Source organism: Haliotis rufescens, unplaced genomic scaffold (assembly GCF_023055435.1).
Source record: "Haliotis rufescens isolate VD_foot unplaced genomic scaffold, xgHalRufe1.0.p SCAF_15, whole genome shotgun sequence".
Lineage (NCBI taxonomy): Eukaryota > Metazoa > Mollusca > Gastropoda > Lepetellida > Haliotidae > Haliotis > Haliotis rufescens.
Genome location: NW_025963835.1, coordinates 33,292,716 through 33,306,344, shown reverse-complemented (window position 1 = coordinate 33,306,344; position 13,629 = coordinate 33,292,716). Strand labels below are relative to the sequence as shown.

The 13,629-nt window shown below is 40.6% G+C and overlaps 1 protein-coding gene across 1 annotated transcript; it reads left to right on the top strand.

Moving 5' to 3' along the window:
- The first annotated feature begins 2,867 nt into the window (after nt 1-2,867).
- Nucleotides 2,868-8,337, top strand: LOC124132060 (MORN repeat-containing protein 3-like). Its single transcript, XM_046495671.2, has 5 exons — nt 2,868-3,124; nt 3,771-3,925; nt 4,719-4,878; nt 6,504-6,688; nt 7,577-8,337. Exons 1-5 carry the CDS (start codon nt 2,980-2,982, stop codon nt 7,643-7,645), a joined length of 714 nt encoding a protein of 237 aa, XP_046351627.2. The 5' UTR covers nt 2,868-2,979; the 3' UTR covers nt 7,646-8,337.
- Nucleotides 8,338-13,629: the final 5,292 nt, after the last annotated feature.

Sequence of the window (13,629 nt, the reverse complement as noted above, 5' to 3'; positions counted from 1 at the left end):
AGGTGAAAATGGGGTTTAACGTCGCGTCCTAAAATATTGCACTTATATAGCGACGTACACGAACGTGTGTGTGTGTGGCTGCTTGTACTAGTCCGGACTGATTGCCGATTTTATAGTGCTAGCTCACTGAGATACCATGCCGCAGTTGACGCAGTATTTTCCAATAATTAGAACTGTGTTGATAAGAATCCATCTAAGTTTATATAAAAAAGATCCTTGCCAGCTTTCTTCAAATTGTTTACCATATTTCTTTGGTTTTTTTCTATCAATATAAATCGCGTTCGTTGCATGTTCGTCAAGCTTTTTTCCTCAGTCGGTGTCTGACTCTTATATCTCTACGTAGTTAACCATCAAACCATGGTTGTTGTAACAGCACGGTTTGGATATAGTTTTTGAATGTGGAAAGAAAAAATATCATATATTGACAATAGACCCACAGCTCGTAAACAAGCACACCCAATCAGTTGATTCAATCAATTCACTAAGCTCAGCCTAGTAGTCACTATTTCTATATCTCAGAACCTCTCTCACATAGGACCATGGACACTGACTCTTTTCATAACAGTGAAGTTGGTTAGTGAAACAACAACCCCTTGTGGTCACTGTATCCCTGCTGAAGTCGACAACACTCGACTCTACACCATTATACAATCGTCACTGATAACATTAGGGTCAAGCAGAGTTTGTGAATGCTGAGTGACGCGTGTCGGCTCTAAAATTACGTGACATAAGCATAAGCGTGGGGACGGCCTAGAGAGTGGTAGGGTTAACGTTTGACTCCGTAACGGCTGGGCGTTGAATAACCATTGAGGTACGAGTGATTACGGAAAATATGTTACGAGTGAAATTAATGTTAAGTAATGAGTGATTTGTTTTCCATTTTCCGTAGGTACGAGCGGTAGGGTAGCCTAGTGGTTAAGCGTTCGCTCGTCACGCCGAAGACCCGGGTTCGATTCCCGACATAGGTACAATGTGTGAAGCCCATTTCTGGTGTCCCCCACCGGGATATTGCTGGAATACTGCTAAAAGTGGCGTAAAACCATATTCACTCACAAAACACATTACATTTTGAACTCGTAATACATTTCTCTCAGGCGGTTTACTTGTCTCCCATCCATGTCTGACGTTACCTATTGTTATATGACGTCATTACATTACGAAGTGACCTCATTCAGTTTGTGTGGTTCAATTTGTCATTTTTATCTGACCAGTAAACACTTTCGATGACCATCTCCATAACACCTCACTGGAGTCAGATGAAGCAAAGCATCACTTGGATGTAAGGTATTGTCAACCTCTACAGTAGATGTATCTGGTAAACATGTGGTCAGGTCATAGTTGTTCAAATCTGAACAAGTAGCTTCAGGTGCATCAGAAACGTTTTGGGAGACTTCAGAAATCTTTTTGAAGGGTGTTACAGTAATTTATTCTCACCATGTTTTGGACAAGGGATTCATTGCTGAAACATAATAAAAGAATAGCATTAATTGCTAGACTAGTTAGTTAAATAAAATGATTTCATCACATAGGGACATTTTGTGCTGCAATAATATATACAATTTCAGTCCTTTGTAGAAATGTATCGGAAGCATGTTTACATCCCACTACTCTGGACAGTATTGATCCTGGTACCACATTTTTGTATTTACATTAATACAAAATCAATACACTTTCAATTTGAAATGTCTTCCAAAAATGACGTTTTAAAACTTTTTGAATCTTCATCTGAATTGTTTGAGAGAAATCCCGTCATGTTTCCTTCGGCTAACAGCCCATATTAAGTGAGTGAGTGAGTGAGTGAGGTTTTACGCCGCTTTTAGCAATATTCCAGCAATATCACGGCGGGGGACACCAGCAATGGGCTTCACACATTGTACCCATGTCGGGAATCGAACCCGGGTCTTCGGCGTGACGAGCTAACGCTTTAACCACTAGGCTACCCGACCGCCCCGCCCATATTAAGTGTGGCATAGAGTAAAAATATTGAACTTCCTTCTTCATCTTGCAATCCCGAGCAATATCTTGATAAATTTGACCATTTGTCACTACCAATTCGTTTAAAAACGGTTACTGATATACAAACAGCATGCTATGAAATTAAAACATTGTTGTTGACCTCGTGAAGTATTAATAGTGAACTTCGAAGTCATAACGTTGTCTGTGCACGTCTACTTTCAGTCGTTGTCCGCCAGTGTCAGCATCACGGCACTAGAAACACACGAGCTGGCGAACGTATTGGCGATTCTCATAAATAAATACGCTGTCATTCTGCTAAGAAATATTTGCGAACGAGGACTGTCTCTTTCACTAATTGACCAAATACGCAAATACATTTAGGAACAAATGTCACACGTCTACAAGCTACTGACTGAAATAAGATTTCCATAGCTGACTCCCATGGATGTGTATACACGCGCTTACAGACGTGTAATCGAACTTAATTCCTCAGAATTCTCGAATAATTAATAAAAAATAACGGTACACACGCTTTCTTTACAAAGGTGCGATATTTGAACTTTGATCATAAGGAACTAAAGGAGCTATTTTATAAACATAAGGATAAGTTACCATTTCTAATGAAATACAAACTACTAGATCTGGGGTTCATTTTCAGAAAATAATTTGGCTAAGACTATGTCTGCATGTATCCGATTTGGAAATTAAGAAACTTTTGGGAGCGTAAAGTCAATTGATGTTATCGATCAATATATAGATTTTGGTAAGCGTAGTTACACCGTAAATTGAAAGGAGCTGGAAGTTAAAATTCAGGAGATTTTATTCAAGAAAAGCTTCTTGTTATCGTAAGAGAATGCTTAGAGTGCTACGAGTTACTCCCCTTGTCGGAAATGCAGTCATGGCAACAGAGAAGCAGTGCACGCGCACATTCGCGTCATCGGAAATAAACACAACATGAAGTTTTAGAACGACCTCAGTAAACCCGTTGCATCTTTCATAGGGTCAGCATCAATATTGTATAAAATGCCGCATTTAAAAGATCCCAAACCAAGGGAGCCTTTGTGGAAAGAATGGGATTACAATGCCCAGAAAAAGGGAGTTCGTCACACCGTGTATTCAGTCAACGGGGATGAATACACTGGGGAATGGCAGGACAACAAGAAAGATGGTGAGATAATGTGTATTTTGAAAGGAAATCCTTTCACCTGTATCCTCCCTCCAAAAGTTATTTCCGTCCGAGGACACGAAGATTGATTTTGTTGTAAAAAGCCAAGTAATCTAATGACTTAATGAGTTGGTTGAAATGATAAAATAAATAATAAAATTTATTAATATAGAATCTAACTCGTTTAGCTATAATGCCTATATATCTATATTTAATTATTTCATTTACAAATTAAATGTATATACTATACATCTATGTGCTGAAAGAAATGTCATGGAGACATATTTTACAAAAATATCAATGTCTATAACCACAACAGTATTTGTAGAATCGAATCAGGTCCAATGTTCGGTACATAAAACAATATGTTGGCTACCTGTTATGTTAAATTATTATGTGGATGTAGGTTGTGTAATCACAATTCCACGTTATAACCCTTGTTTTTTCTCAGCTTTTCACGCTTTCTCCTTTTCTCCTCATATTTCAAATTTGTTGGTGGTTCCTTTAAACAGATATACATGCCAAGCCCTGAATTCATTGATTTAAATATCTGATTTTATAATTTAAAAAATCAGTGTGTTAGAAATGTACATTTGACTTGCCAGAGATTACATTTTGAAATTCAGCTGTTACAAATTGTCTGTTTCAGGGAAGGGTACATATAAATGGAAGGCCACCGGTGCCATCTATGATGGGGACTGGAAGAAGGGTAAGAGGAATGGTTTTGGCACCTTCAGCTACCCTGATGGGAAGGGCGGCTTCAGGAAAGATTTCTCCGGTGGCTGGAAGAACGATAAGAGACACGTGAGTATTAAAGCTTGACTGAATGTAACTCATAATTGAAAACGAGAATTATCAGAAAATGACACATCCACCTGACCCCCACAAATTAAAAAAACCAAATCATTTGACTGTTAGTATAAGCCCAACTTCATGACAGAGTTTCTATCTGATCTGTCTGTCCGTACACAAGAGTAGTTATTGAGCTATCAAAACAATACCGTGGAATTGGGATTCGGAAGTTGTATTTCTATGTCAGGTGCACACTACTATGAACAGTCAAAATCAAACTTGTTGCCATGGAAACAGAAAAAATATAAATTCTAAAAATCCCCGAATTGCAAAAGCCAGCAGTTGACGACCTGAATGTGATAAATAAATAAAAAAATTATCATCGATTATATTCACTGATATATTCCCCTGAATGTTATTGGTATAACTGATATGGTTTTTGAAGAAAATATTGGTACTTAAAATAATTTGGTAGATTCCATTTGTTGGAAGGAAATTAGAGTCATAGCTTACTATTACTTGACAAATTATATTCCACATTTCCAATCATCTGTTGGGGAACTATAATAGTGTCCCAAACAATTTGTCACAACTTCCCACATCCCACTTCATAAAGCAGGGCAAGTAACTCTGTCCAAGAATTACATGATTGATTCCCAAACCTGACACTGTGGCCTTGGTGTTTATCACGTGTGAAAATGTTCCTATTATCACCTGCAATCATCTGTTATCACCTGCAATCATCTGTTATCACCTGCAATCATCTGTTATCACCTGCAATCATCTGTTATCGATACCTCCCCAGGGTTATGGCACCCAGTTCTATGCGGACACCGAGTACTACGAGGGGGAGTGGTACGCGGACAAGCGGAGTGGCTGGGGAAGGATGTACTTCCAGGATGGCACCATCTACGAGGGGGAGTGGTACGATGATCTCAGAAGTGGACAAGGCATGCTTCGACAAAGTGAGTGTTGGAAACATGGAAATATGGAATACATGAGGATCAAGGATTTTTGAGAAGTGCGGGGAATCAAATCATACCCATCTTCCTGAGGCAAGGGAGTTAACTGAATAGAAATGTCCAGTTTCCACCCTTGCCGAACTAGGTTGGCATAATGGAGTCATATTTTGACTGGACTAACGAGTCTATGCATACATAGTCAAATCAAAATCTCATAATAAAATTGACATTCAGTTTGTAAGCTGCCGTGCAGACTTCGGTCGAAAGCAGGATTTGCAAAACATGTGTACCAACAACTTCAAGTCAACAAATATTTTCCAAATCTTTCTTTCAAATGTTTTTTATGAAGGTGCTCACATCTTTTGATGCACCTCGCGAAGTAAGACCCATTTTATTATAATATAGATCTTGATTATCAATCAGATCGTCTTCACTGGGCGTGGCCATTTTGTTTGAAGCAGTGATATAAGAGGTGGAATCTGATTGGTCAATGGGAGGGACATAGACGGGACGTGTCTTGTAATAGCCACTGGTGGCGCTGCTGTCAAGCCCAGAAATTCCAGCCTTGTTCGGCAAAGGGTGGAAACTGGACTTTTGAATTCAGTTAACTCCCTTGCCTCGGTAAGATGAATCATACCCAAATCACGTATCAGAAAGAAGGGTCGGCTGTGCACAGCCTGGAATATGGCCGACTGTGGTGTGAGATGACACAATACACATACACACCGACCAAAGAAACACAGCAACCTGTCTTTGCAAACATAGCAATGTGTGGGTATTTGTATTGTTCTTCAGACTCAAATATAGACTGAAATATGAGTAGATTTGTGCACAAAAACTATTCATTGGGTTGAGTGTATTCAGAACATGAGGCTATGCAATAAGCTGTGTGCTTACTCGTCACTTTCCTCCTGGTCTGTAGACTTGTACTCAACCCAGCCAATAGTTTTAGTGTGCAAATCTACCCCTTACTGTTAGACTATGTTTTAAACTGCTAAATAGACAAATAGCATACATTTCTATGTTTGTGAAGGCAGGTTAGTATTTTTGTTTGGTAGGCCTGACTCAATTCTTTACTGATACAAACTGGTGATGTTTGATTAGCCATTGAAGCCCAGTAACTCTGCTGTCCCGACAGTAAGATAGTCATGAACCAAGATACCAAGATATATTGTGACAGAATTCTGTTGATCATTATTGCTATAGTGACCAACCCTTTCAGCCCTACAATAACCTATCATGGAAATTAAGAATGGACGTCATTATAAAATCCCACGAAATTTAAGAAAATGCAAACTTTGTAAATTAGACTGTGTTGAAACGAGTACCACTTCCTGCTTATTTGTCCATCGTATGTCAAGATACGGCAACTATATCTCAAAGCAAAGTTCTATTGTCATCCTAACGTTCATAAATTTAATATGCTTCTGTCATCACCAGATACATATATTATTACAAATCTAGCAAAATATCTGTATTATGCAAATGAAGTAAGAAATGCGAAACTGAAAGCTTAAAACCTGTGTGTACTCACCTGTGTAGGCCTGTGGCCTATATGTATTGGAAATAAAATGAATGAATGAACCTATCACGTTTGACCTTAGTAACGGAAAGCCCATCTCTTGCAGCCAATGAGAACAGGTACGAGGGTTCCTGGAAGGATGGCAAGAAGAACGGCCCAGGTAAATTCTACTACCTGAACTCGGGCCAGGTATTTGAGGGTGTGTGGGTGGACAATGTCCCCAAGTGCGGCACCATGCAGGACTACGGGCGTGACGGCGCCCCCGGACCAACACAGTACCCAATACCGGAGGTAGGTAGACCATTTAATCTGCAGTCATAATCATATGGTTGGTACAATCAAAGACACTGCAAGTTACTGATCAGAGTTACTCCCCTTTGCAATGCCAGAATTTGCTGGTTTTAACTTTCTAAAATATATATTTCTAAAATGGAAATCATATGGGACTCAGGGATTGCACAGGTCTCCAGCAACACATGCTTGTCCTAAGTGGCAACAAGCTGGTTGGGATGGTCAGACTCGGTGACTTGGTCGACTACGTGTCCGTGTATCCCGGTGATGACAATCCCTGGATTGCCTGGCCCTGTCTGATGTACTTACAGGCCTCTTCACACAGGTGGCAGTGGTGAACAAGTACCAAACAAATCTAAAAGACCCGTGAAGATTCCGGTTAGAATAGGTCTTCAGCAACCCATACTTGCCGTAAAAGGCGACTGTGCTTGTCGTAAAAGGCGACTAACAGGATCGGGTGGTCAGGCTCGCGGACTTGGTTGATACATGTCATCGATCCCAATTGCGTGGATCGATGCTCATGATGTCAATCACGGGATTGTCTGGTCCAGACTCGATTATTTTACATACCGCCGTCATATAGCTGGAATATTGCTGAGTGCAGCGTTAAACAACAAACCAATAAGTAATTAAAACTTACCATAAATCCATCTTTGGACATGCTTCAGCCGAGCACCATCTTCTGTAACTTCTTGTCACTATCATGGCCAATGATTTTGATTTAGACTGAAAATGGCAGTAGTGCTCGTTCCTGGAGCAGATCGGGGAAACTGTACAATATTTCCTGCCTTGCACACAACCGGACATGTTATATTGGCGGGGGATATGTCTATTTCATGCTTGTTCTCTATGTATTCACCGTGGTGACCATGTGACATTTCTACACAGGTGAAGCTGGACAATCCCGAGGCTGTGGTGGCTGAAGCCGAGGAACAGTTCCTCCAGGATCAGGACTGACCAATTAGATCTCTCACACGATACCATGCGCTCATATCAAAGTTACAAAAAAATTTCTTTGCAAGTCATACTGTCAAAAGTTTGTTTTACTTAGTTCTGTTAACGCCTTGTGATATATTCCAGTATGCAGTATTAATACTTTTAACATTCATACACATGAATTTAATTTGATGATTTTCCTGGTTACGGTCCTGAGCCAAATACCTCACGAATGAATGGCCAGATAAAACTAATAACTGCCAAACTGGCTATCAACACTGATTCAGTATTTATTATTTTCATTCAAAATGATACACTTTATAGTTTTCTTTTAATCTGTATCTGTTTATTATGCGTTGTTACATGGTTTGTTTGAGTCGGGATGTATTAATGTTACCATGGTTACGCCATCAAATACCCTGTATATTGATGTTGCCATGGTTATGCCATCAAATACATTGTATATTGATGTTAGAGCATACTACACTTCTGTACATAAACATTTATGTAAATATTATTTTGCTGCATATATTTTAATGCCTTTTATGCTACAAGTTGATACAATTGTATTTAGCTATGAGGGGAATAGTGAAAGTTTTGTATGGATGGTTTACTTTTAGAAATATTTAGTGATATACTTGCAATATTTACAAATTTGAAGCTGTATCATGTGAAAATGTATATTCATTATTAATACACTTCACCCCGTCAGACTATGTGATGTTGTTGTTTGATTGGTAAACATGTACAGTAGGGCTGTCACGATTCAGCAATACCTACGATATCACCATACACACGATACTTGAATCGGCATTTTGTGCAGATCGTGATATGCTATAAATAGAACAGGAACTAATAGAGTTACCTCCCATAATGGCAGAACTGACTACAAAAGTTGTTTCCACCTTTGCCGAACTACGTTGGAATTTTGTGGCTTGATCGTAGCACTATTACGAATTATGTCCCTCCTATTGACCAATCAGAATCCACCTCTCACATCACTTGCATTTGCGTTAAACAAAATGGCAGCACCCATTCAATCTCATCAATAATCAAGATCTGTACTGTAATAAAACAGGTCTTACCCGGTTAAGTGTATCAAATCATTTTAGCGCCTTGATTAAAAACATGAAAAGATTTGGAAAATATCTGTCGACACCCAGTTGACATTACAGATGGTTTGCAAATCCTGCAGTCGACTGAAATCTGCACTTTGAAATCCATATTGTTTACGAACCAGATTGCTAGTTCATGGTGTGATTTTGATTTGACTATGCATAGACTTGTTAGACCAGCCAAATGTAACTCCGGCCTAGTTCAGCAAGGTTGGAAACTGGACTTTTATAGTCAGTAAACTCCCTTGCCTCGGTAAGATTGTTAATACGACAAATATGGCATATTTATTTAGACACATTTCCATTGCATGTGCTGCATCCTTGATTATCCAGTGTGATATATAGCCTGTCCCTGGTATCCATGATATATAGCCTGTCCGTGGTATCCATGATATATAGCCTGTCCGAGGTATCCATGATATATAGCCTGTCCGTGGTATCAGTGATAAATAGCCTGTCCGTGGTATCAGTGATATATAGCCTGTCCGTGGTATCCATGATATATAGCCTGTCCGTGGTATCCATGATATATAGCCTGTCCGTGGTATCCATGATATATAGCCTGTCCGTGGTATCAGTGATATATAGCCTGTCCGTGGTATCAGTGATATATAGCCTGTCCGTGGTATCAGTGATATATAGCCTGTCCGTGGTATCCATGATATATAGCCTGTCCGTGGTATCCATGATATATAGCCTGTCCGTGGTATCAGTGATATATAGGCTGTCCGTGGTATCAGTGATATATAGCCTGTCCGTGGTATCAGTGATATATAGCCTGTCCGTGGTATCCATGATATATAGCCTGTCCGAGGTATCCATGATATATAGCCTGTCCGTGGTATCCATGATATATAGCCTGTCCGTGGTATCAGTGATATATAGGCTGTCCGTGGTATCCATGATATATAGCCTGTCCGAGGTATCCATGATATATAGCCTGTCCGTGGTATCCATGATATATAGCCTGTCCGTGGTATCAGTGATATATAGCCTGTCCGTGGTATCAGTGATATATAGCCTGTCCGTGGTATCAGTGATATATAGCCTGTCCGTGGTATCCATGATATGTAGCCTGTCCGTGGTATCAGTGATATATAGCCTGTCCGTGGTATCAGTGATATATAGCCTGTCCGTGGTATCAGTGATATATAGCCTGTCTGTGGTATCAGTGATATATAGCCTGTCCGTGGTATCAGTGATATATAGCCTGTCCGTGGTATCCATGATATGTAGCCTGTCCGTGGTATCAGTGATATATAGCCTGTCCGTGGTATCAGTGATATATAGCCTGTCCGTGGTATCAGTGATATATAGCCTGTCTGTGGTATCAGTGATATATAGCCTGTCCGTGGTATCAGTGATATATAGCCTGTCCGTGGTATCCATGATATGTAGCCTGTCCGTGGTATCCATGATATGTAGCCTGTCCGTGGTATCCATGATATGTAGCCTGTCTGTGGTATCAGTGATATATAGCCTGTCCGTGGTATCAGTGATATATAGCCTGTCCGTGGTATCCATGATATGTAGCCTGTCCGTGGTATCAGTGATATATAGCCTGTCCGTGGTATCCATGATATGTAGCCTGTCCGTGGTATCAGTGATATATACCGGTAGCCTGTCCGTGGTATCCATGATATATAGCCTGTCCGTGGTATTCATGATATATAGCCTGTCCGTGGTATCCATGATATGTAGCCTGTCCGTGGTATCAGTGATATATACCGGTAGCCTGTCCGTGGTATCCATGATATATAGCCTGTCCGTGGTATTCATGATATGTAGCCTGTCCGTGGTATCCATGATATGTAGCCTGTCCGTGGTATCCATGATATGTAGCCTGTCTGTGGTATCCATGATATGTAGCCTGTCCGTGGTATCCATGATATGTAGCCTGTCCGTGGTATCAGTGATATATAGCCTGTCCGTGGTATCCATGATATGTAGCCTGTCTGTGGTATCAGTGATATATACCGGTAGCCTGTCCGTGGTATCCATGATATATAGCCTGTCCGTGGTATCCATGATATATAGCCTGTCCGTGGTATCAGTGATATATACCGGTAGCCTGTCCGTGGTATCCATGATATATAGCCTGTCCGTGGTATCCATGATATATAGCGTGTCCGTGGTATCAGTGATATATAGCCTGTCCGTGGTATCCATGATATATAGCCTGTCCGTGGTATCACTGATATATAGCCTGTCTGTGGTATCAGTGATATATAGCCTGTCTGTGGTATCAGTGATATATAGCCTGTCTGTGGTATCAGTGATATATAGCCTGTCTGTGGTATCAGTGATATATAGCCTGTCTGTGGTATCAGTGATATATAGCCTGTCCGTGGTATCCATGATATATAGCCTGTCCGTGGTATCACTGATATATAGCCTGTCTGTGGTATCAGTGATATATAGCCTGTCTGTGGTATCAGTGATATATAGCCTGTCCGTGGTATCAGTGATATATAGCCTGTCCGTGGTATCCATGATATATAGCCTGTCTGTGGTATCAGTGATATATAGCCTGTCTGTGGTATCAGTGATATATAGCCTGTCTGTGGTATCAGTGATATATAGCCTGTCCGTGGTATCAGTGATATATAGCCTGTCTGTGGTATCAGTGATATATAGCCTGTCCGTGGTATCAGTGATATATAGCCTGTCTGTGGTATCAGTGATATATAGCCTGTCCGTGGTATCAGTGATATATAGCCTGTCCGTGGTATCAGTGATATATAGCCTGTCCGTGGTATCCATGATATATAGCCTGTCCGTGGTATCCATGATATATAGCCTGTCCATGGTATCCATGATATGTAGCCTGTCTGTGGTATCAGTGATATATAGCCTGTCTGTGGTATCAGTGATATATAGCCTGTCTGTGGTATCAGTGATATATAGCCTGTCCGTGGTATCAGTGATATATAGCCTGTCTGTGGTATCAGTGATATATAGCCTGTCCATGGTATCCATGATATATAGCCTGTCTGTGGTATCAGTGATATATAGCCTGTCTGTGGTATCAGTGATATATAGCCTGTCTGTGGTATCAGTGATATATAGCCTGTCCGTGGTATCAGTGATATATAGCCTGTCCGTGGTATCAGTGATATATAGCCTGTCCGTGGTATCCATGATATATAGCCTGTCCGTGGTATCCATGATATATAGGCTGTCCGTGGTATCCATGATATGTAGCCTGTCCGTGGTATCCATGATATATAGCCTGTCCGTGGTATCAGTGATATATACCGGTAGCCTGTCCGTGGTATCCATGATATATAGCCTGTCCGTGGTATCCATGATATATAGCGTGTCCGTGGTATCAGTGATATATAGCCTGTCGGTGGTATCCATGATATATAGCCTGTCCGTGGTATCACTGATATATAGCCTGTCTGTGGTATCAGTGATATATAGCCTGTCTGTGGTATCAGTGATATATAGCCTGTCTGTGGTATCCATGATATATAGCCTGTCCGTGGTATCCATGATAAATACTCTGGGCCTATACACTTCCCTGGCTTCATTTTAGCTTTGTTCTATTGATATGATGCTATAAATAGCCATCCAGTCACATGACACCCAAGGCAGCGAAATTCTTTGCAAAGTATTTGATAGGAGGTGGTGAGGTGAAATGGGGTTTAACGTCACATCTGAAATTATTGCACTTATATAGCAACGTGTGTTTGTGTGTGCATGTGCCTGCATGCGTGCGTGCGTGCGTACTTGCGTGTGTCTGCTTGTACTACTGATGCCAATTTTATAGTGCTAGTTCACTGAGATACCAAGCTGGAGTTTAACTCTTAGCCAACCAGTCCTTGTTTAAGCCTCTTAAGGACGAGTGCCAGACAGAGTAACAACAAGTACCATCTTTTAATGTCTTTTAGTGTAATGCAGCCGGGGATCGAACCCCAGACCGCTTTCCAGGCTGACGCTCTACCACTAGACCACGGAGGCGGTCCTAAGTGATAGGAGGGGTGGAGATGGTGACATCACTTCACGGCACTCATTTCAGAAGTGATGTCAGCATCCATCAATGGTTTCCTTCATCCAGAATCAACCACTTACAGGCCAGACTGACAAGCGACGTTCACTAACTCTAGTTTCCTACCGAGGATCAAACCTGAGGTCATGCCTGATGGGGACGTGCCCTGTCTGCAGGGCTAACACACAGCTTCACATACATGCAACGACTTATGAAAGTCCTCACTGGTAACTCTCAAACAGCTTACAGCAACAAGGTTAAACAGAGGAATATGTTACCATGGTAATGGTAATTTTTCAGGAAGCAGATATCACGATGTTGTGTGGATTGTCATGTTCCAGTTGATGGGCATATTATCTCCTGAATGACGCCTTGTTAAAACATATCAAAATAACTTTGCTTCTCTCTTAAATAAAAACAATGACTTTTTAGATGAAAGCAGGGATTCATTATGTTTTAAGTAAAGGTCACTGATTTGAAAGTTGAATTATAGATATTACTCAAATTACCATGTAATCACCATATCCATTAATTAAGTGAGTTATTATGTGGATAAAACTTGACAAACAGCAGATGGAAGGCCCGCAATCAATCAACTGAATGCTAAATATACTACTCAAAAGAAGTTAAGGATCACCCAATTCTTTCATAATGGTAAAGTTAATCTGTCATGACATGATAGATTAACTATAGTTATATGAAAGAATCAGGTGATCCTTAACTTCTTTTGAGTAGTATATAAACTAGGTGATCCATTTAATGTTTCAAACTAAGTGAATGTCCATCCAGTGTATTATTATTCCCCGCCCAAAGTTGGCGGGGGGGATACAGAAACGGGCTACGTCCGTCTGTCACATTTCGTTTCCGGAGCATAACTCAGAAACGGTTCAATATTT